The sequence below is a fragment of the Ascaphus truei genome, chromosome 5 (genome assembly GCF_040206685.1).
Source record: "Ascaphus truei isolate aAscTru1 chromosome 5, aAscTru1.hap1, whole genome shotgun sequence".
NCBI classification, from domain to species: Eukaryota; Metazoa; Chordata; class Amphibia; order Anura; family Ascaphidae; genus Ascaphus; species Ascaphus truei.
Genome location: NC_134487.1, coordinates 225,676,134 through 225,698,411, shown reverse-complemented (window position 1 = coordinate 225,698,411; position 22,278 = coordinate 225,676,134). Strand labels below are relative to the sequence as shown.

At 52.7% G+C, this 22,278-nt stretch overlaps 1 protein-coding gene across 6 annotated transcripts in view; it reads right to left on the bottom strand.

Annotated features, from left to right (window-relative positions):
* Positions 1-22,278, bottom strand: part of ANKHD1 (ankyrin repeat and KH domain containing 1) — a 302,432-nt gene that overhangs the window by 195,007 nt on the left and 85,147 nt on the right. For all 6 annotated transcript variants that reach the window (XM_075601701.1, XM_075601697.1, XM_075601699.1 and 3 more), the window contains exon 6: positions 5,194-5,427. In XM_075601701.1, the coding sequence (XP_075457816.1) occupies positions 5,194-5,427 (234 nt within the window). The remainder of the gene's footprint in view (positions 1-5,193; positions 5,428-22,278) is intronic.

Genomic DNA, 22,278 nt, shown 5'->3' with positions numbered 1-22,278 from the left:
TGCAAGTCCTTGTACTCATTGCTTGACAGAGCAATATGGTTGAAAGAGTTCTGAGGTATCGGACGTGTTTTATCAGATTTTTTGTTTTGTCTGAAAGTTAAAAAAAAAAAAAATAATGATTTGGGTTGTCTCAATTTGCTTTTTTCCCCAATTGATAACTCAGCCTAATTCCTGCAAGAAGTCCAGTGCATTGGACTTCTGTGAATTTTTAGATCCAGGACTGGCCTGAATACTCCAGATGCTTTTGGAATCATAAACCTAATTGAGTTTGTTCCATTCCCTCCTAGATGTTGTACCACCACTCTGTTTTTCAATTTTCAAACTGCTGCTCAGTGTTCTCTTTATTGGACACACTGGTGAAGGGGTGATTGAATTCACAGAACGACCGGTGAAAAGGTTTAAGTAATCTCTATTAGCTGCTGCACCCAGTGATCTGTTATTCGCTGCCACCGAGTAGCAAACGCCTGGAGTTTTCCCCCCTATTTGATGACTGATCCTTAGAAATGTGGCGTCTGAAGTTTGTCTCTGGAATTATTTTATTTATTTATCTTGGGCCACAAAAAATAAATAAATAAAATGGTTGGACCAAGGTCCATGGATTTTGTCTTGTAGCAACACTTTCACCTTGTCCTCTTAACTTTTCCACATGCTTCTCTAAATCCTGCTCTGAATAATAAGGCGCCTTCGGATGGCATGGATCAAAGCTTGTTTTTGGAAACTGCATCCGTTATCCGAGTGTTAAGATACAGTGCCCTGATGTTGAGAGGGCCATGCACAGCTGTTAGGCGGGTGTATTCCATAGATGCATCGCATAAGTAGGCTATGCCCAAACGAATCAAAAGAACTGCCTTCATGATCTGCCGAGACTGTAGTTGTTAAACCTACTTTCATCATCCAGGCGCATACTGATCTTTTAACACAGGCTGATGCTACCTTGGGTTTGCATAGAGCACCTGGTGTTGAAAACTTTCTTAAAGCACACTTCGCTCTCTTATCCATAGGATCTCGGAAGCTTGAACAGTCATCTAAAAAAGGTATGGTTGATCTTCTGGATAGCCATGCTATAGGTATGTCTATTTTTGGAGGATTATCCCAAATCTTGGAATTCTTCAAGTCACAAGGATGCATCTGGTTACATTTTCTTGACAAAGATGCTTCCATTCCTCATTAATCAGCTTTTTGATTGCTGTATATACTGGAACCACCCTAGACTTTTAGTTAACCCATGAACATATGGTCTTGTTTTTTTATTGGCTCTTTTACTTCATCTATTTCCATTACTGTTTTAACTGCGTTCACCAGTTTGTCAATATCTTTTGTTGCAAAGTCTGCCAATTCTCCTCTTCATCTTCTTCAGAAAAATATTCCTGAAATTCTGTAACCGTCGGAGGCTACCCAGTCAGAGTCCTGAGAGGAAGCGATAGCTGCTTGACCTAGACAATAATTTTTTAATGGTTCACTAGGGGAAAGAACACTTTAATAAGAAGGTAGAGGCCCTGCAGCAGTCTCCAAGGTGAGAGGATGAGAGGAAAGACCCCAGTTGTGTGCACTCACACTCCTAACAAGTAGTAGTGGTGAAACATATTAAGTTGCTGAGTGGAGGGAGTCACCGCCAAGAGAGATTCTGTTCCAGGCTCAATGTCACTAATGAGTAGGATCAGGTAGCTTATACTCATCCCCTTTAAATGCACACGGAGTGCTTTTCCTTTAACTTTATTGGATGGGGGTTAACAGAAACATAAAATAATTTGAGGGTAGCATTTGTGAGAGGACGGTAAAAAGGAATGCCATTTCTAGGGGAGCAGTGGAATATACATGTACTCACTGATGATGGTAAAAGAAAGCACACTTTCCTGTCCAGGAAGGAAGAGGCACTGTAGTATGATAACTAAATCAACCATTGTAGGGGAAGAGAGCTAAACCAACTTAATGGGAAAAAAGGAGTGTTGCCAAGGCCACTAGCTGAAGTCATGCGAAAGCTACATTTGTTGCAACAATGTTGCAACTACACTGAGCAGCAACTGCTGCCTCAGAATAGAGAAGCTGAACATGCAGAGAGGTTCCAGGACAACAGGGGAGGATAAAATCAGAAAGTTTGTTGAAGCAATGTGGAGAAGAGGCAGCATGCAACCGCAGAGCCTGGAAGATAATTATGGATTGATATGGTCATCACACACACGTTTCATTATATCTTGAAGCAAATGTAGTATATTGTGGTCCAAAACAAACACCAATGTTTCAGTTTGCTATGGGACCTCCATTGGGGTATCCAATGTCTCATCCTCTCCACCACGGTCTTATTCCATCCTTTTAGCACTACACAGCATCATCGCAATTTGTTCTTTTTTCGCCAGCGAACAACCATGATGTAAAGTAGCCTTCTGAAACTCCAAGCCTTTTTGATGCACTGACAGAGGGAGGAAGGATATTGTATGTAGAAAGAATGCATGTCACACACAAACAGATCATACTTTTACACTGCCTGCACCTACCCTACAAGACACCACCAAATACACCAGAACACACACACACACTTTATATATAAATATATATTTAAAAAAAAAAAAAAAAAAAACCCCACACACCACCACCCTGAAATGAACTGAAGAATATCTAAAGTTTGAAACCTTTTGCAAGGGGCTACACATTGGCAAAGTGATTTCATTTTGTTATTTCAGGACATATACAGGAAATTTTATAACAGCCATAAAACTCTGATATTCAAAACATGTCCTAATAACTGAAGTACAAAAAAGATATATTCACGAGTTTGAAAGTTCAGAGAACAATGGGATTTTACCAACTCATTTTCTCCAAGACGCTCGAAATACTTTTCTGTCTTTGGCACGTGATCACAGCACGGGTTAGGTGAATGGAAATGTTCTACCGGAGAGCAGTATGTGATCCCCCCCTAGACAACAAGCAGAAAGCCCAGGATGTAGCCAGTACATGAGGCCCCTGGAGTTCCAGACCCCATGACATGGTGGCTACATCATGGTGCACTCAAAGGGATAATACCCTGTATATTTTATGGTTTATTTTTATCCCCAAAGCGATTTACTTTTACAATTATCTGCGTATGGATAATGAAGTGTTGAGACGACTAGACCTGGTGTAAATTTGCATTAGTTGGTGTAAAACAGGGGTAAGCTAACTCCAGTCCTCAAGTACTACCAACAGATCAGGTTTTCAGGCTATCCCAAGCTTCAGCACTGGTGACTCATTCTTCAATGATTGAGCTACCTTTGCTGTAGAAGGGGTATCCTGAAAACCATCCCTATTGGTAGCTCGAGGACTGGAGTGGGTTACCATCTGACTTTGGCTCCCCTATCATTAATACCGTATTTCCCTTGATTGTAAGACGCACCATCGTTTTGGCCTTCACAAAAAAAAAAAAAAAAAAAAAACAAGAGGAAAATTACTTTTTCACTTACCATGTTTCAGGAGAGGTCCCATGTCAGTGGAGGATTGGAGATGGACAGTGGGCAGGAGTGCGGCGGTAGTAGGACAGGTTCCAAGTCTGCAGGTGAATGAGTATAAGAAGACAGCGGGCGGGCGGTGGATCATAATAGCAGGAGAGCTGAGCAGGAGCAGAGCGGCATAGGTGAACAGCTGGGGAGGAGTGCATTGTAATACTGGAAGTTGACCGGTGTCTTCCGGTTACAGTGCGCTCCTCCCCAGCCGGTTCCCCTATGCCGCTCTGCTCTCCTGCTACCGCCACCGCACGCCCACTATCTTTTCTTCATTCACCTGCAGACTTGGGACCTGTCCTGTCGCCACCGCACTCCCACCCGCTTTTCATCTTCAACCCTCTGCAGACGTGAGACATCTCCTTCCGCCCACTTCATCCTCCACTGACATGGGACCTCTCCTGAAATATGGTTACTAAAAAGTGGGTAGTAGACACTTTGTTTTTTTAAATGAATACATCGATTCTAAGACGCACTCCAATTTAAGACGTGCAAATCGGAAAAAAAGGTTAGAACCGACGAAATACGATAACAAATGTATGAATGGAGAGGTAGGTATGTGTAAATGCGGTATGCTTTTCACCTTTATGCAAAATTCTAATCCATAATAGGCACTAAAATTAGTTTAGGTCAGAGGTCAAAAACTTCCTGTCTTTTAAATGCCAGTAAAATCCTTTTCGAATATAAACTCAAAAGCAGGCTATACCCCAATTGCGTTAGTTTTTATGTATAAAAGTTATGAACATTCCAAAATGGTAGAAAAGAGCTGCAATGTTGCCACTTGGTGATATCGCGAAAGGTACAGGAAGATCCAGGTAGGCATCAATATAATTTCACATAACATTTTCATCTGATTGGGTTTTAGGAGATAACTTCCAACTCTAAAGTCAGCATATCCCAAGTAGGGTTGAAAAAAAAAAAAAAGGACATACAGTACAGCTCAACCCCGTTATAGCGCGATCCGCTACAACGCGAATCCGCATATAATGCGGTCAGAGCATGGCTCCCGAATTGAAAGCCTCTATTTTGCCGCCCCTTATCGGCATCTCAATTCCTCCATTTTGCAGCCTTACCGGTGCTCTCCTCTTCAAGCTGTCCAGGTGCTCATCTCTCTGCTCTCCTGTCGTCGTGTGACATTGTTTTTTTTTAAAGATTCAGTGCTTTGACTACCGGACACATACACACACTTATTACTAATACTTTATAATTAACAATTAATCATTATTAATTGTTAATAATAATTAATAACAATACTAATTATTCAGAATATAATTAATAATAATAAACAATTATTAATATAGATTATTAATCATGAATACATCATTATTAATTATTAATAAATAATTATTACTTAATATATACTAATTACTATTACTTAATATATAATTGTTATTAATGTATTCTTTATTTATAAATTATACTATATAATTATTTTATTTTAATATATACTTTTTTTATAATTTATAAATAGTATACCATATCATACAGGAATTTAACCCAGGCCCTTTCATATGCTAGTTAAGATTTGTACCTCTACACCACAGGAGCTGTGTGATGTCAGACATCTAGAAATAGACTTAACATTTAACAGTGACATGTACTCTGTGGAGGAGGGAGAAATGGATGCCGGTGACATTTTAACGCGACCCCGGTTATAACACGGTCTCATGGTTGTGGACCCCAAGGACCACGCTATAACGGGGTTCAGCTGTATATTACATACCTTTATAACACGCCAATGTAAGTGCACTTTCCTTGAATTCATTTGAATGCGTGTTGATGCCTGCTCCAAATTCCAGCAAAATCCTCGCCACCTCGACATGACCTGCACTAGCTGCTTCCATTAAGGGTGTATGTCCATTTTCATTATGACCCTCTATATTAGCGCCTTCTTTCAGCAATACTTTCACTACATCAAAAAACCCTCCTGCACAGGCATACGTCAATGCTGTGTTTCCTAGAAAAGAGAATCATTTTTTTTTTTTAAATGTGAAAGCGCACATGGCATAAGCAACAGTCCTTATATATCTGATAAACACACAGAAAAACCTTGCTCACCATACAGAAGAGATTACTTGAAACGGTGCAAAGGGAAAATAATATGCAAAAACACAAACAAGTGGCCAAGAGAGGTCACTAAAAGTCCCTACAAATTGCACTCATTCTATGGTATGATGTATTTCATAATGTACCAGTTTAATAACTAGTACCAATAGTATGAGAGATTATACACAGACCAACTGGGAAATGTCCACACAATCTAAACTATAGCATGACAAACAAATACAACAATTTTATTACATAATAAAATCTGAAGAAATTCATAAAATTACAACTAAATAGCAAAGACTTAAAAGATCCCCTAGTGGGCGAGACTGGAACAGTAAGGTGAATAACTGGGTTAATATGAACCTAAACTGATACTCCCATAAAGAATGTATATGGAGAGAAGGTCCAAAATATATTAACACGGCTATATAGCCTCACCATACCATCATGCAAAGTAGCAGCTACAAAACAAGGGGAAATCCCACACTATTAGAGACTAAGCATACCAGAGGAAGACATTACTATGTCACAGCTTGAATAGTTAATGCTGTTACCATAGTTGGTACAGTGAATAGGATATATAGTAAATTCAATGTACACCAGATGTCATTAGTAACCAGGCATAGATCTATAAGCAGGTGTATAAGGGATCAATAACCTGCAATGAAAGAAGGAAGTATACAACCTGATAGCTGATGCTGCAAGGACGGCAATGTAATAGATGCCCTGTGTGTACAGCGGTGTGTATAACGTTCCTAGGTGTCTCCCAGCGGTAGGAGCTGCGTGCACGCTCCGTCGCAACCCATGTGACCGTCATCGTAATGATATCACTGTACCCCGACGATCGTTTCGCGCGCTTCTTCACAGGGGGAGGAGTTGTCCTGCCTAGTTAGTGTGTGGGGATTAAATACTATAAGAGCAAAACCCATTGGTCCTAGCTGCAACCAATGGTTGCACATTAAGCTGTTTAGGGGAGGGACATACTCTCCAATACAGTAGCATTCAGAGCCGGAATGGCTTGTTGCTAATATGTAGCAATGTATAAACAGCACCAATACTACAAAATGACAAAAGTGAGATAAATCTGACATAAAAGAGGCTGGCAAAAAGACTCAATGCTGCAAGACAGGTCAGCAGACACAAGGGGATAAATAATTGATGGTAGTAACTATAATACAGGCATACCCCGCTTTAACATATGCAATGGGACCGGAGCATGTATGTAAAGCGAAAATGTACTTAAAGTGAAGCACTACCTTTTTTCCACTTTACAATGCATGTACTGTACTGCAATCATCATATACATACATAACTGATGTAAATAATGCATTTGTAACCAAAATAAATACAGTAGGCTTTATTGAAATAAAATCTTTAATGTTAGCCGATTTTTCTTATAAGTGCTGATAGATACAACATGGATGAATTGAAAATTATTTTAAAAATATGTAGGAAGGATGAAGGAGAGGGCATATCTTCTACTGTACAGTATTTTTACTGAAAGAGCATGAAGGTGAGGTGCATTTATTTGACTGACTGATATTTTTGGGACTTTGATTTGTGACTTTGGTGAAAACAATACAGTACAATACTGTACAGTACAGTGTTTTACACTGTTGTGCTTCCTTAGGCCGCGCGTATAGTGCCCGCGACTGGCGACGTCACCCATCCCCGCTAGCGAAAGTTATATTTTGCTTTGCGGCGGCGGCGCGGGCTCCGGGGCATTTATTTGTTCAGGGGCTGTCACATGAGGTGACAGCCCTTGAAAAATCAAATAATCCCGGCTTCCAAAGTCCGCTCCGTCGCATTGCTGTCGCGCGGCGGCAGCGACAATATGTTTGTTTTTGGGCAGCATCGCCGGCACTATACGCACGGCCTTACTCAGGTCCTTGATCGGCTTGGATTACACGCACTCCCTCCCACAGTCACACAATCTCTCACGCACACACACAAGCTCACACGCACGCACTCACACAATCTCTCACGCACACACAGACACTCACGCACTCACACAGTCACTCACGCACGCACTCACACAGTCACACAATCTCTCACGCGCACACAGTCACACAATCTCTCACGCGCACACAGTCACACAGACACTCACGCGCACACAGTCACTCAGACACTCACGCGCACACAGTCACTCAGACACTCACGCGCACACAGTCACTCAGACACTCACGCGCACACAGTCACTCAGACACTCACGCGCACACAGTCACTCAGACACTCACGCGCACACAGTCACTCACGCGCACACAGTCACTCACGCGCACACAGTCACTCACGCGCACACAGTCACTCACGCGCACACAGTCACTCACGCGCACACAGTCACTCACGCGCACACAGTCACTCACGCCCACACAGTCACTCACGCCCACACAGTCACTCACGCCCACACAGTCACACACTCACACGCACACAGTCACACACTCACGCGCACACAGACACACGCGCGCACAGTCACTCAGACACTCACACAGTCACTCAGACGCACGCACAGTCACTCAGACGCACGCACAGTCACTCAGACGCACGCACAGTCACTCAGACGCACGAACAGTCACTCAGACGCACGAACAGTCACTCAGACGCACGCACAGTCACTCAGACGCACGCACAGTCACTCAGACGCACGCACAGTCACTCAGACGCACAGTCACTCAGACGCACACAGTCACACACAGTCACTCAGGCGCACACAGTCACTCAGGCGCACACAGTCACTCAGGCGCACACAGTCACTCAGGCGCACACAGTCACTCAGGCGCACACAGTCACTCACGCGCACAGTCACTCAGAAACTCACGCGCACACAGTCACTCACGCGCACACAGTCACTCACGCGCACACAAGTCACACTCACGTGCACACAGACACTCAGACACTCACTCAGACACTCACGCACACAGTCACCCAGACACTCACGCGCACACAGTCACACAATCTCTCACGCACACATAGTCACTCAGACGCACACACAGTCACTCAGGCGCACAGTCACTCACTCAGGCGCACAGTCACTCACTCACGCGCACAGTCACTCAGACGCGCACAGTCACTCACGCGCGCACAGTCACTCACGCGCGCACAGTCACTCAATCACGCGCACAGTCACTCAGACAATCACGCGCACAGTCACTCAGACGCGCACAGTCACTCAGACGCGCACAGTCACTCAGACGCGCACAGTCACACAGTCACTCAGACGCGCACAGTCACACAGTCACTCACGTGCACAGTCACACAGTCACTCACGTGCACAGTCACACAGTCACTCACGTGCACAGTCACACAGTCACACAGTCACACAGTCACACAGTCACACAGTCACACAGTCACTCACGCGCGCACAGTCACTCACGCGCGCACAGTCACTCAGACGCAAACAGTCACTCAGACGCGCACAGTCACTCAGACGCGCACAGTCACTCAGACGCACACAGTCACTCAGACGCACACAGTCACTCAGACGCACACAGTCACTCAGACGCACACAGTCACTCAGACGCACACAGTCACTCAGAGGCACACAGTCACTCAGAGGCACACAGTCACTCAGAGGCACACAGTCACTCAGACGCACACAGTCACTCAGACGCACACAGTCACTCAGGCGCGCGCAGTCACTCAGATGCAGTCACTCAGACGCACAGTCACTCAGACGCGCAGTCACTCAGACGCACAGTCACTTAGATGCACACAGTCACTTAGATGCACACAGTCACTCACACAATCACGCGCACACAGTCACTCAGATGCACACAGTCACTCAGACACTCACGCGCGCACAGTCACTCAGGCGCGCGCAGTCACTCACACGCACACAGTCAGATGCGCACAGTCACTCAGACGCACAGTCACTCAGATGCACACAGCCACACAGTCACTCAGACACTCACGCGCACACAGTCACTCAGACACTCACGCGCACACAGTCACTCAGACACTCACGCGCACACAGTCACTCAGACACTCACGCGCACACAGTCACTCACGCGCACACAGTCACTCACGCGCACACAGTCACTCACGCGCATACAGTCACTCACGCGCACACAGTCACTCACGCGCACACAGTCACTCACGCCCACACAGTCACTCACGCCCACACAGTCACTCACGCCCACACAGTCACTCACGCCCACACAGTCACTCACGCCCACACAGTCACTCACGCCCACACAGTCACACACTCACACGCACACAGTCACACACTCACGCGCACACAGACACACGCGCGCACAGTCACTCAGACACTCACACAGTCACTCAGACACTCACACACACAGTCACCCACGCACACACAGTCACACAGACGCACGCACAGTCACTCAGACGCACGCACAGTCACTCAGACGCACGCACAGTCACTCAGACGCACGCACAGTCACTCAGACGCACGCACAGTCACTCAGACGCACGAACAGTCACTCAGACGCACGCACAGTCACTCAGACGCACGCACAGTCACTCAGACGCACGCACAGTCACTCAGACGCACAGTCACTCAGACGCACAGTCACTCAGGCGCACACAGTCGCACACAGTCACTCAGGCGCACACAGTCACTCAGGCGCACACAGTCACTCAGGCGCACACAGTCACTCAGGCGCACACAGTCACTCACGCGCACAGTCACTCAGAAACTCACGCGCACACAGTCACTCACGCGCACACAGACACTCACGCACACAGTCACCCAGACACTCACGCGCACACAGTCACACAATCTCTCACGCACACATAGTCACTCAGACGCACACACAGTCACTCAGGCGCACAGTCACTCACTCAGGCGCACAGTCACTCACTCAGGCGCACAGTCACTCACTCACGCGCACAGTCACTCAGACGCGCACAGTCACTCACGCGCGCACAGTCACTCACGCGCGCACAGTCACTCACGCGCGCACAGTCACTCAATCACGCGCACAGTCACTCAGACGCGCACAGTCACTCAGACGCGCACAGTCACTCAGACGCGCACAGTCACTCAGACGCGCACAGTCACTCAGACGCGCACAGTCACTCAGACGCGCACAGTCACACAGTCACTCAGACGCGCACAGTCACACAGTCACTCACGTGCACAGTCACACAGTCACTCACGTGCACAGTCACACAGTCACTCACGTGCACAGTCACACAGTCACACAGTCACACAGTCACACAGTCGCACAGTCACACAGTCGCACAGTCACACAGTCGCACAGTCACACAGTCACACAGTCGCACAGTCACTCACGCGCGCACAGTCACTCAGACGCGCACAGTCACTCAGACGCGCACAGTCACTCAGACGCGCACAGTCACTCAGACGCGCACAGTCACTCAGACGCGCACAGTCACTCAGACGCGCACAGTCACTCAGACGCGCACAGTCACTCAGACGCGCACAGTCACTCAGACGCGCACAGTCACTCAGAGGCACACAGTCACTCAGAGGCACACAGTCACTCAGAGGCACACAGTCACTCAGAGGCACACAGTCACTCAGACGCGCACAGTCACTCAGACGCGCGCACAGTCACTCAGACGCGCGCACAGTCACTCAGACGCGCGCACAGTAACTCAGACGCGCGCACAGTCACTCAGACGCGCGCACAGTCACTCAGACGCGCGCACAGTCACAATCACGCGCACAGTCACACAGTCACTCAGACGCGCACAGTCACTCAGACGCGCACAGTCACTCAGACGCGCACAGTCACTCAGACGCGCACAGTCACTCAGACGCGCACAGTCACTCAGACGCGCACAGCCACACAGTCACTCAGGCGCGCGCAGTCACTCAGGCGCGCGCAGTCACTCAGGCGCACGCAGTCACTCAGGCGCACGCACAGTCACTCAGACGCACGCACAGTCACTCAGACGCACGCACAGTCACTCAGACGCACGCACAGTCACTCAGACGCACGCACAGTCACTCAGACGCACAGTCACTCAGACGCACAGTCACTCAGACGCACAGTCACTCAGACGCACAGTCACTCAGACGCACAGTCACTCAGACGCACAGTCACTCAGACGCACAGTCACTCAGACGCACAGTCACTCAGACGCACAGTCACTCAGACGCACAGTCACTCAGACGCACAGTCACTCAGACGCACAGTCACTCAGACGCACAGTCACTCAGGCGCACACAGTCACTCAGGCGCACACAGTCACTCAGGCGCACACAGTCACTCAGGCGCACACAGTCACTCAGGCGCACACAGTCACTCAGGCGCACACAGTCACTCAGGCGCACACAGTCACTCAGGCGCACACAGTCACTCAGGCGCACACAGTCACTCAGGCGCACACAGTCACTCAGGCGCACACAGTCACTCAGGCGCACACAGTCACTCAGGCGCACACAGTCACTCAGGCGCACACAGTCACTCAGGCGCACACAGTCACTCAGGCGCACACAGTCACTCAGGCGCACAGTCACTCACGCGCACAGTCACTCAGAAACTCACGCGCACACAGTCACACTCACGTGCACACAGACACTCAGACACTCACACACAGTCACTCAGACACTCACGCGCACACAGACACTCACGCACACAGTCACCCAGACACTCACGCGCACACAGACACTCAGATACACAGTCACTCAGACGCACAGTCACTCACTCAGGCGCACAGTCACTCACTCACGCGCACAGTCACTCACGCGCGCACAGTCACTCACGCGCGCACAGTCACTCACGCGCGCACAGTCACTCAGACAATCACGCGCACAGTCACTCAGACAATCACGCGCACAGTCACTCAGACGCGCACAGTCACTCAGACGCGCACAGTCACTCAGAGGCGCACAGTCACTCAGAGGCGCACAGTCACTCAGAGGCGCACAGTCACTCAGAGGCGCACAGTCACTCAGAGGCGCACAATCACTCAGAGGCGCACAGTCACTCAGAGGCGCACAGTCACTCAGAGGCACACAGTCACTCAGAGGCACACAGTCACTCAGAGGCACACAGTCACTCAGACGCACACAGTCACTCAGACGCACACAGTCACTCAGACGCACCCAGTCACTCAGACAATCACGCACACAGTCACTCAGACCCACACAGTCACTCACGCGCACACAGACACTCACGCACACAGTCACACAATCTCTCACTCACACATAGTCACTCAGACGCACACACAGTCACTCAGGCGCACAGTCACTCACTCAGGCGCACAGTCACTCACTCACGCGCACAGTCACTCAGACGCACAGTCACTCAGACGCGCACAGTCACTCAGACGCACCCAGTCACTCAGACAATCACGCACACAGTCACTCAGACGCGCACAGTCACTCAGACGCGCACAGTCACTCAGACGCGCACAGTCACTCAGACGCACACAGTCACTCAGACGCACACAGTCACTCAGACGCACACAGTCACTCAGACGCACACAGTCACTCAGAGGCACACAGTCACTCAGACGCACACAGTCACTCAGGCGCACACAGTCACTCAGGCGCGCGCAGTCACTCAGACGCAGTCACTCAGCCGCACAGTCACTCAGACGCGCAGTCACTCAGACGCACAGTCACTTAGATGCACACAGTCACTCACACAATCACGCGCACACAGTCACTCAGATGCACACAGTCACTCACACGCACACAGTCAGATGCGCACAGTCACTCAGACGCACAGTCACTCAGATGCACACAGCCACACAGTCACTCAGATGCACACAGCCACACAGTCACTCAGATGCACACAGCCACACAGTCACTCAGATGCACACAGCCACACAGTCACTCAGACACTCACGCGCACACAGTCACTCAGACACTCACGCGCACACAGTCACTCAGACACTCACGCGCACACAGTCACTCAGACACTCACGCGCACACAGTCACTCAGACACTCACGCGCACACAGTCACTCACGCGCACACAGTCACTCACGCGCACACAGTCACTCACGCCCACACAGTCACTCACGCCCACACAGTCACTCACGCCCACACAGTCACTCACGCCCACACAGTCACTCACGCCCACACAGTCACTCACGCCCACACAGTCACTCACGCCCACACAGTCACACACTCACACGCACACAGTCACACACTCACGCGCACACAGACACACGCGCGCACAGTCACTCAGACACTCACACAGTCACTCAGACACTCACACACACAGTCACCCACGCACACACAGTCACACAGTCACTCAGACGCACGCACAGTCACTCAGACGCACGCACAGTCACTCAGACGCACGAACAGTCACTCAGACGCACGCACAGTCACTCAGACGCACGCACAGTCACTCAGACGCACGCACAGTCACTCAGACGCACAGTCACTCAGGCGCACACAGTCACACACAGTCACTCAGGCGCACACAGTCACTCAGGCGCACACAGTCACTCAGGCGCACACAGTCACTCAGGCGCACACAGTCACTCAGGCGCACACAGTCACTCAGAAACTCACGCGCACACAGTCACTCACGCGCACACAGTCACTCACGCGCACACAAGTCACACTCACGTGCACACAGACACTCAGACACTCACTCAGACACTCACGCGCACACAGACACTCACGCACACAGTCACCCAGACACTCACGCGCACACAGTCACACAATCTCTCACGCACACATAGTCACTCAGACGCACACACAGTCACTCAGATACACAGTCACTCAGACGCACACACAGTCACTCAGGCGCACAGTCACTCACTCAGGCGCACAGTCACTCACTCAGGCGCACAGTCACTCACTCAGGCGCACAGTCACTCACTCAGGCGCACAGTCACTCACTCAGGCGCACAGTCACTCACTCAGGCGCACAGTCACTCACTCAGGCGCACAGTCACTCACTCACGCGCACAGTCACTCACGCGCGCACAGTCACTCACGCGCGCACAGTCACTCAGACGCGCACAGTCACTCAGACGCGCACAGTCACTCAGACGCGCACAGTCACTCAGACGCGCACAGTCACTCAGACGCGCACAGTCACACAGTCACTCACGTGCACAGTCACACAGTCACTCACGTGCACAGTCACACAGTCACTCACGTGCACAGTCACACAGTCGCACAGTCGCACAGTCACACAGTCGCACAGTCACTCACGCGCGCACAGTCACTCACGCGCGCACAGTCACTCACGCGCGCACAGTCACTCACGCGCGCACAGTCACTCAGACGCGCACAGTCACTCAGACGCGCACAGTCACTCAGACGCGCACAGTCACTCAGACGCGCACAGTCACTCAGACGCGCACAGTCACTCAGACGCGCACAGTCACTCAGACGCGCACAGTCACTCAGACGCGCACAGTCACTCAGACGCGCACAGTCACTCAGACGCGCACAGTCACTCAGACGCGCACAGTCACTCAGACGCGCACAGTCACTCAGACGCACACAGTCACTCAGACGCACACAGTCACTCAGACGCACACAGTCACTCAGAGGCACACAGTCTCTCAGACGCACACAGTCACTCAGACGCGCGCACAGTCACTCAGACGCGCGCACAGTCACTCAGACGCGCGCACAGTCACTCAGACGCGCGCACAGTAACTCAGACGCGCGCACACTCACTCAGACGCGCGCACAGTCACTCAGACGCGCGCACAGTCACAATCACGCGCACAGTCACTCAGAGGCGCACAGTCACTCAGAGGCGCACAGTCACTCAGAGGCGCACAGTCACTCAGAGGCGCACAGTCACTCAGAGGCGCACAGTCACTCAGAGGCGCACAGTCACTCAGAGGCGCACAGTCACTCAGAGGCGCACAGTCACTCAGAGGCGCACAGTCACTCAGAGGCGCACAGTCACTCAGAGGCGCACAGTCACTCAGAGGCGCACAGTCACTCAGACGCACCCAGTCACTCAGACGCACCCAGTCACTCAGACAATCACGCACACAGTCACTCACGCGCACACAGTCACTCACGCGCACAGTCACTCACACGCACAGTCACACAGTCACTCAGACAGTCACTCAGACAGTCACTCAGACAGTCACTCAGACAGTCACACAGACGCACAGTCACACAGTCACTCAGACGCGCACAGTCACTCAGACGCGCACAGTCACTCAGACGCGCACAGTCACTCAGACGCGCACAGTCACTCAGACGCGCACAGTCACTCAGACGCGCACAGTCACTCAGACGCGCACAGTCACTCAGACGCGCACAGTCACTCAGACGCGCACAGTCACTCAGACGCGCACAGTCACTCAGACGCACGCAGTCACTCAGACGCACGCAGTCACTCAGACGCACGCAGTCACTCAGACGCACGCAGTCACTCAGACGCACGCAGTCACTCAGACGCACGCAGTCACTCAGACGCACGCAGTCACTCAGAGGCACGCAGTCACTCAGAGGCACGCAGTCACTCAGAGGCATGCAGTCACTCAGACGCACGCAGTCACTCAGACGCGCGCAGTCACTCAGGCGCGCGCAGTCACTCAGACGCACAGTCACTCAGACGCGCAGTCACTCAGACGCACAGTCACTTAGATGCACACAGTCACTCACACAATCACGCGCACACAGTCACTCAGGCGCGCGCAGTCACTCACACGCACACAGTCAGATGCGCACAGTCACTCAGACGCACAGTCACTCAGATGCACACAGCCACACAGTCACTCAGGCGCGCGCAGTCACTCAGGCGCGCGCAGTCACTCAGGCGCACGCAGTCACTCAGGCGCACGCACACACTCAGGCGCACGCACAGTCACTCAGACGCACGCACAGTCACTCAGACGCACGCACAGTCACTCAGACGCACGCACAGTCACTCAGACGCACGCACAGTCACTCAGACGCACGCACAGTCACTCAGACGCACGCACAGTCACTCAGACGCACAGTCACTCAGACGCACAGTCACTCAGACGCACAGTCACTCAGACGCACAGTCACTCAGACGCACAGTCACTCAGACGCACAGTCACTCAGACGCACAGTCACTCAGACGCACAGTCACTCAGACGCACAGTCACTCAGACGCACAGTCACTCAGGCGCACACAGTCACTCAGGCGCACACAGTCACTCAGGCGCACACAGTCACTCAGGCGCACACAGTCACTCAGGCGCACACAGTCACTCAGGCGCACACAGTCACTCAGGCGCACACAGTCACTCAGGCGCACACAGTCACTCAGGCGCACACAGTCACTCAGGCGCACACAGTCACTCAGGCGCACACAGTCACTCAGGCGCACACAGTCACTCAGGCGCACACAGTCACTCAGGCGCACACAGTCACTCAGGCGCACACAGTCACTCAGGCGCACACAGTCACTCAGGCGCACACAGTCACTCAGAAACTCACGCGCACACAGTCACTCACGCGCACACAGTCACTCACGCACACACAAGTCACACTCACGTGCACACAGACACTCAGACACTCACACACAGTCACTCAGACACTCACGCGCACACAGACACTCACGCACACAGTCACCCAGACACTCACGCGCACACAGACACTCAGATACACAGTCACTCAGACGCACAGTCACTCACTCAGGCGCACAGTCACTCACTCACGCGCACAGTCACTCACGCGCGCACAGTCACTCACGCGCGCACAGTCACTCACGCGCGCACAGTCACTCACGCGCGCACAGTCACTCAGACAATCACGCGCACAGTCACTCAGACAATCACGCGCACAGTCACTCAGACAATCACGCGCACAGTCACTCAGACGCGCACAGTCACTCAGACGCGCACAGTCACTCAGAGGCGCACAGTCACTCAGAGGCGCACAGTCACTCAGAGGCGCACAGTCACTCAGAGGCACACAGTCACTCAGAGGCACACAGTCACTCAGAGGCACACAGTCACTCAGACGCACACAGTCACTCAGACGCACACAGTCACTCAGACGCACCCAGTCACTCAGACAATCACGCACACAGTCACTCAGACCCACACAGTCACTCACGCGCACACAGACACTCACGCACACAGTCACCCAGACACTCACGCGCACACAGACACTCACGCGCACACAGTCACACAATCTCTCACTCACACATAGTCACTCAGACGCACACACAGTCACTCAGGCGCACACACAGTCACTCAGGCGCACAGTCACTCACTCAGGCGCACAGTCACTCACTCACGCGCACAGTCACTCAGACGCACAGTCACTCAGACGCGCACAGTCACTCAGACGCACCCAGTCACTCAGACGCACACAGTCACTCACGCGCACACAGACACTCACGCACACAGTCACCCAGACACTCACGCGCACACAGTCACACAATCTCTCACGCACACAGTCACTCAGACGCACACACAGTCACTCAGGCGCACACACAGTCACTCAGGCGCACAGTCACTCACTCAGGCGCACAGTCACTCACTCACGCGCACAGTCACTCAGACGCGCACAGTCACTCACGCGCGCACAGTCACTCAGACAATCACGCGCACAGTCACTCAATCACGCGCACAGTCACTCAATCACGCGCACAGTCACTCAGACGCGCACAGTCACTCAGACGCGCACAGTCACTCAGACGCGCACAGTCACTCAGACGCGCACAGTCACTCAGACGCGCACAGTCACTCAGACGCGCACAGTCACTCAGACGCACACAGTCACTCAGACGCACCCAGTCACTCAGACAATCACGCACACAGTCACTCACGCGCACACAGTCACTCACGCGCACAGTCACTCACGCGCACAGTCACACAGTCACTCAGACACAGTCACACAGTCACACAGTCACACAGACGCACAGTCACACAGTCACTCAGACGCGCACAGTCACTCAGACGCGCACAGTCACTCAGACGCGCACAGTCACTCAGACGCGCACAGTCACTCAGAGGCACACAGTCTCTCAGAGGCACACAGTCTCTCAGACGCGCACAGTCACTCAGACGCGCGCACAGTCACTCAGACGCGCGCAGTGTCACTCAGACGCGCGCACAGTCACTCAGACGCGCGCACAGTCACTCAGGCGCCCGCAGTCACCAGGCGCCCGCAGTCACTCAGGCGCCCGCAGTCACTCAGGCGCCCGCAGTCACTCAGGCGCGCGCAGTCACTCAGGCGCGCGCAGTCACTCAGGCGCGCGCAGTCACTCAGGCGCGCGCAGTCACTCAGGCGCGCACAGTCACTCAGGCGCGCACAGTCACTCAGACGCACAGTCACTCAGACGCACACAGTCACTCACACAATCACGCGCGCACAGTCACTCACACGCACACAGTAAGATGCGCACAGTCACTCAGAGGCGCACAGTCACTCAGACGCACACAGTCACGCACAGTCACTCGGACGCCCACAGTCACTCGGACGCCCACAGTCACTCGGACGCCCACAGTCACTCAGACGCGCACAGTCACTCAGACGCGCACAGTCACTCAGACAATCACGCGCACAGTCACTCAGACGCGCACAGTCACTCAGACGCGCACAGTCACTCAGACGCGCACAGTCACTCAGACGCGCACAGTCACTCAGACGCCCACAGTCACTCAGACGCCCACAGTCACTCAGACGCCCACAGTCACTCAGACGCCCACAGTCACTCAGACGCCCACAGTCACTCAGACGCCCACAGTCACTCAGACGCCCACAGTCACTCAGACAATCACGCCCACAGTCACTCAGACAATCACGCCCACAGTCACTCAGACGCGCACAGTCACTCAGACGCGCACAGTCACTCAGACGCGCGCAGTCACTCAGACGCGCGCAGTCACTCAGACGCGCGCAGTCACTCAGACGCGCGCAGTCACTCAGAGGCGCGCAGTCACTCAGAGGCGCGCAGTCACTCAGACGCCCGCAGTCACTCAGACGCACTCAGACGCCCACAGTCACTCAGACGCCCACCGTCACTCAGACGCCCACAGTCACTCAGACAATCACGCCCACAGTCACTCAATCACGCCCATAGTCACTCAGACGCCCACAGTCACTCAGACGCCCACAGTCACTCAGACGCCCACAGTCACTCAGACGCCCACAGTCACTCAGACGCCCACAGTCACTCAGACGCCCACAGTCACTCAGACGCCCAGTCACTCAGACGCCCACAGTCACTCAGACAATCACGCCCACAGTCACTCAGGCGCGCGCAGTCACTCAGGCGCGCACAGTCACTCAGACGCGCACAGTCACTCAGACGCGCACAGTCACTCAGACGCACACAGTCACTCAGACGCACCCAGTCACTCAGACGCACCCAGTCACTCAGACGCACCCAGTCACTCAGACAATCACGCACACAGTCACTCAAGCGCAGTCACTCACGCGCACAGTCACACAGTCACTCAGACACAGTCACACAGTCACACAGTCACTCAGACGCACACAGTCACTCAGACGCGCACAGTCACTCAGACGCGCACAGTCACTCAGACACGCACAGTCACTCAGACGCGCAGTCACTCAGACGTGCAGTCACTCAGACGCGCACAGTCACTCAGACGCGCACAGTCACTCAGACGCACACAGTCACTCAGACGCACACAGTCACTCAGACGCACACAGTCACTCAGACGCACACAGTCACTCACGCACACAGTCACTCAGACGCACACAGTCACTCAGAGGCACACAGTCACTCAGACGCACACAGTCACTCAGACGCGCACAGTCACTCAGACGCGCAGTCACTCAGACGCGCACAGTCACTCAGACGCACACAGTCACTCAGACGCACACAGTCACTCAGACGCACACAGTCACTCAGACGCACACAGTCACTCAGACGCACACAGTCACTCAGACGCACACAGTCACTCAGACGCACACAGTCACTCAGACGCACACAGTCACTCAGAGGCACACAGTCACTCAGACGCACACAGTCACTCAGACGCACACAGTCACTCAGACGCGCGCAGTCACTCAGACGCAGTCACTCAGACGCACAGTCACTCAGATGCGCAGTCACTCACAATCACGCGCACACAGTCACTCAGGCGCGCGCAGTCACTCACACGCACACAGTCAGATGCGCACAGTCACTCAGACGCACAGTCACTCAGATGCACAGTCACTCAGATGCACACAGCCACACAGTCACTCAGATGCACACAGCCACACAGTCACTCAGATGCGCGCAGTCACTCAGACGCGCGCAGTCACTCAGGCGCACGCAGTCACTCAGGCGCACGCAGTCACTCAGACGCACGCACAGTCACTCAGACGCACGCACAGTCACTCAGACGCACGCACAGTCACTCAGACGCACGCACAGTCACTCAGACGCACGCACAGTCACTCAGACGCACGCACAGTCACTCAGACGCACAGTCACTCAGACGCGCAGTCACTCAGGCGCGCAGTCACTCAGACGCGCACAGTCACTCAGACGCGCACAGTCACTCAGACGCGCACAGTCACTCAGACGCACACAGTCACTCAGACGCACACAGTCACTCACGCACACAGTCACTCAGACGCACACAGTCACTCAGAGGCACACAGTCACTCAGACGCACACAGTCACTCAGACGCGCACAGTCACTCAGACGCGCAGTCACTCAGACGCGCACAGTCACTCAGACGCGCACAGTCACTCAGACGCGCACAGTCACTCAGACGCGCACAGTCACTCAGACGCACACAGTCACTCAGACGCACACAGTCACTCAGAGGCACACAGTCACTCAGAGGCACACAGTCACTCAGACGCACACAGTCACTCAGAGGCACACAGTCACTCAGAGGCACACAGTCACTCAGACGCACACAGTCACTCAGACGCGCGCAGTCACTCAGACGCAGTCACTCAGACGCACAGTCACTCAGATGCGCAGTCACTCACAATCACGCGCACACAGTCACTCAGGCGCGCGCAGTCACTCACACGCACACAGTCAGATGCGCACAGTCACTCAGACGCACAGTCACTCAGATGCACAGTCACTCAGATGCACACAGCCACACAGTCACTCAGATACACACAGCCACACAGTCACTCAGATGCGCGCAGTCACTCAGATGCGCGCAGTCACTCAGGCGCACGCAGTCACTCAGGCGCACGCAGTCACTCAGACGCACGCACAGTCACTCAGACGCACGCACAGTCACTCAGACGCACGCACAGTCACTCAGACGCACGCACAGTCACTCAGACGCACGCACAGTCACTCAGACGCACGCACAGTCACTCAGACGCACGCACAGTCACTCAGACGCACAGTCACTCAGACGCACAGTCACTCAGGCGCACACAGTCACTCAGGCGCACACAGTCACTCAGGCGCACACAGTCACTCAGGCGCACACAGTCACTCAGGCGCACACAGTCACTCAGGCGCACACAGTCACTCAGGCGCACACAGTCACTCAGGCGCACACAGTCACTCAGGCGCACACAGTCACTCAGGCGCACACAGTCACTCAGGCGCACACAGTCACTCAGGCGCACACAGTCACTCACGCGCACAGTCACTCAGAAACTCACGCGCACACAGTCACTCACGCGCACACAGTCACTCACGCGCACACAAGTCACACTCACGTGCACACAGACACTCAGACACTCACACACAGTCACTCAGACACTCACGCGCACACAGACACTCACGCACACAGTCACCCAGACACTCACGCGCACACACACTCACGCGCACACAGTCACACAATCTCTCACGCACACATAGTCACTCAGATACACAGTCACTCAGACGCACACACAGTCACTCAGGCGCACAGTCACTCACTCAGGCGCACAGTCACTCACTCAGGCGCACAGTCACTCACGCGCGCA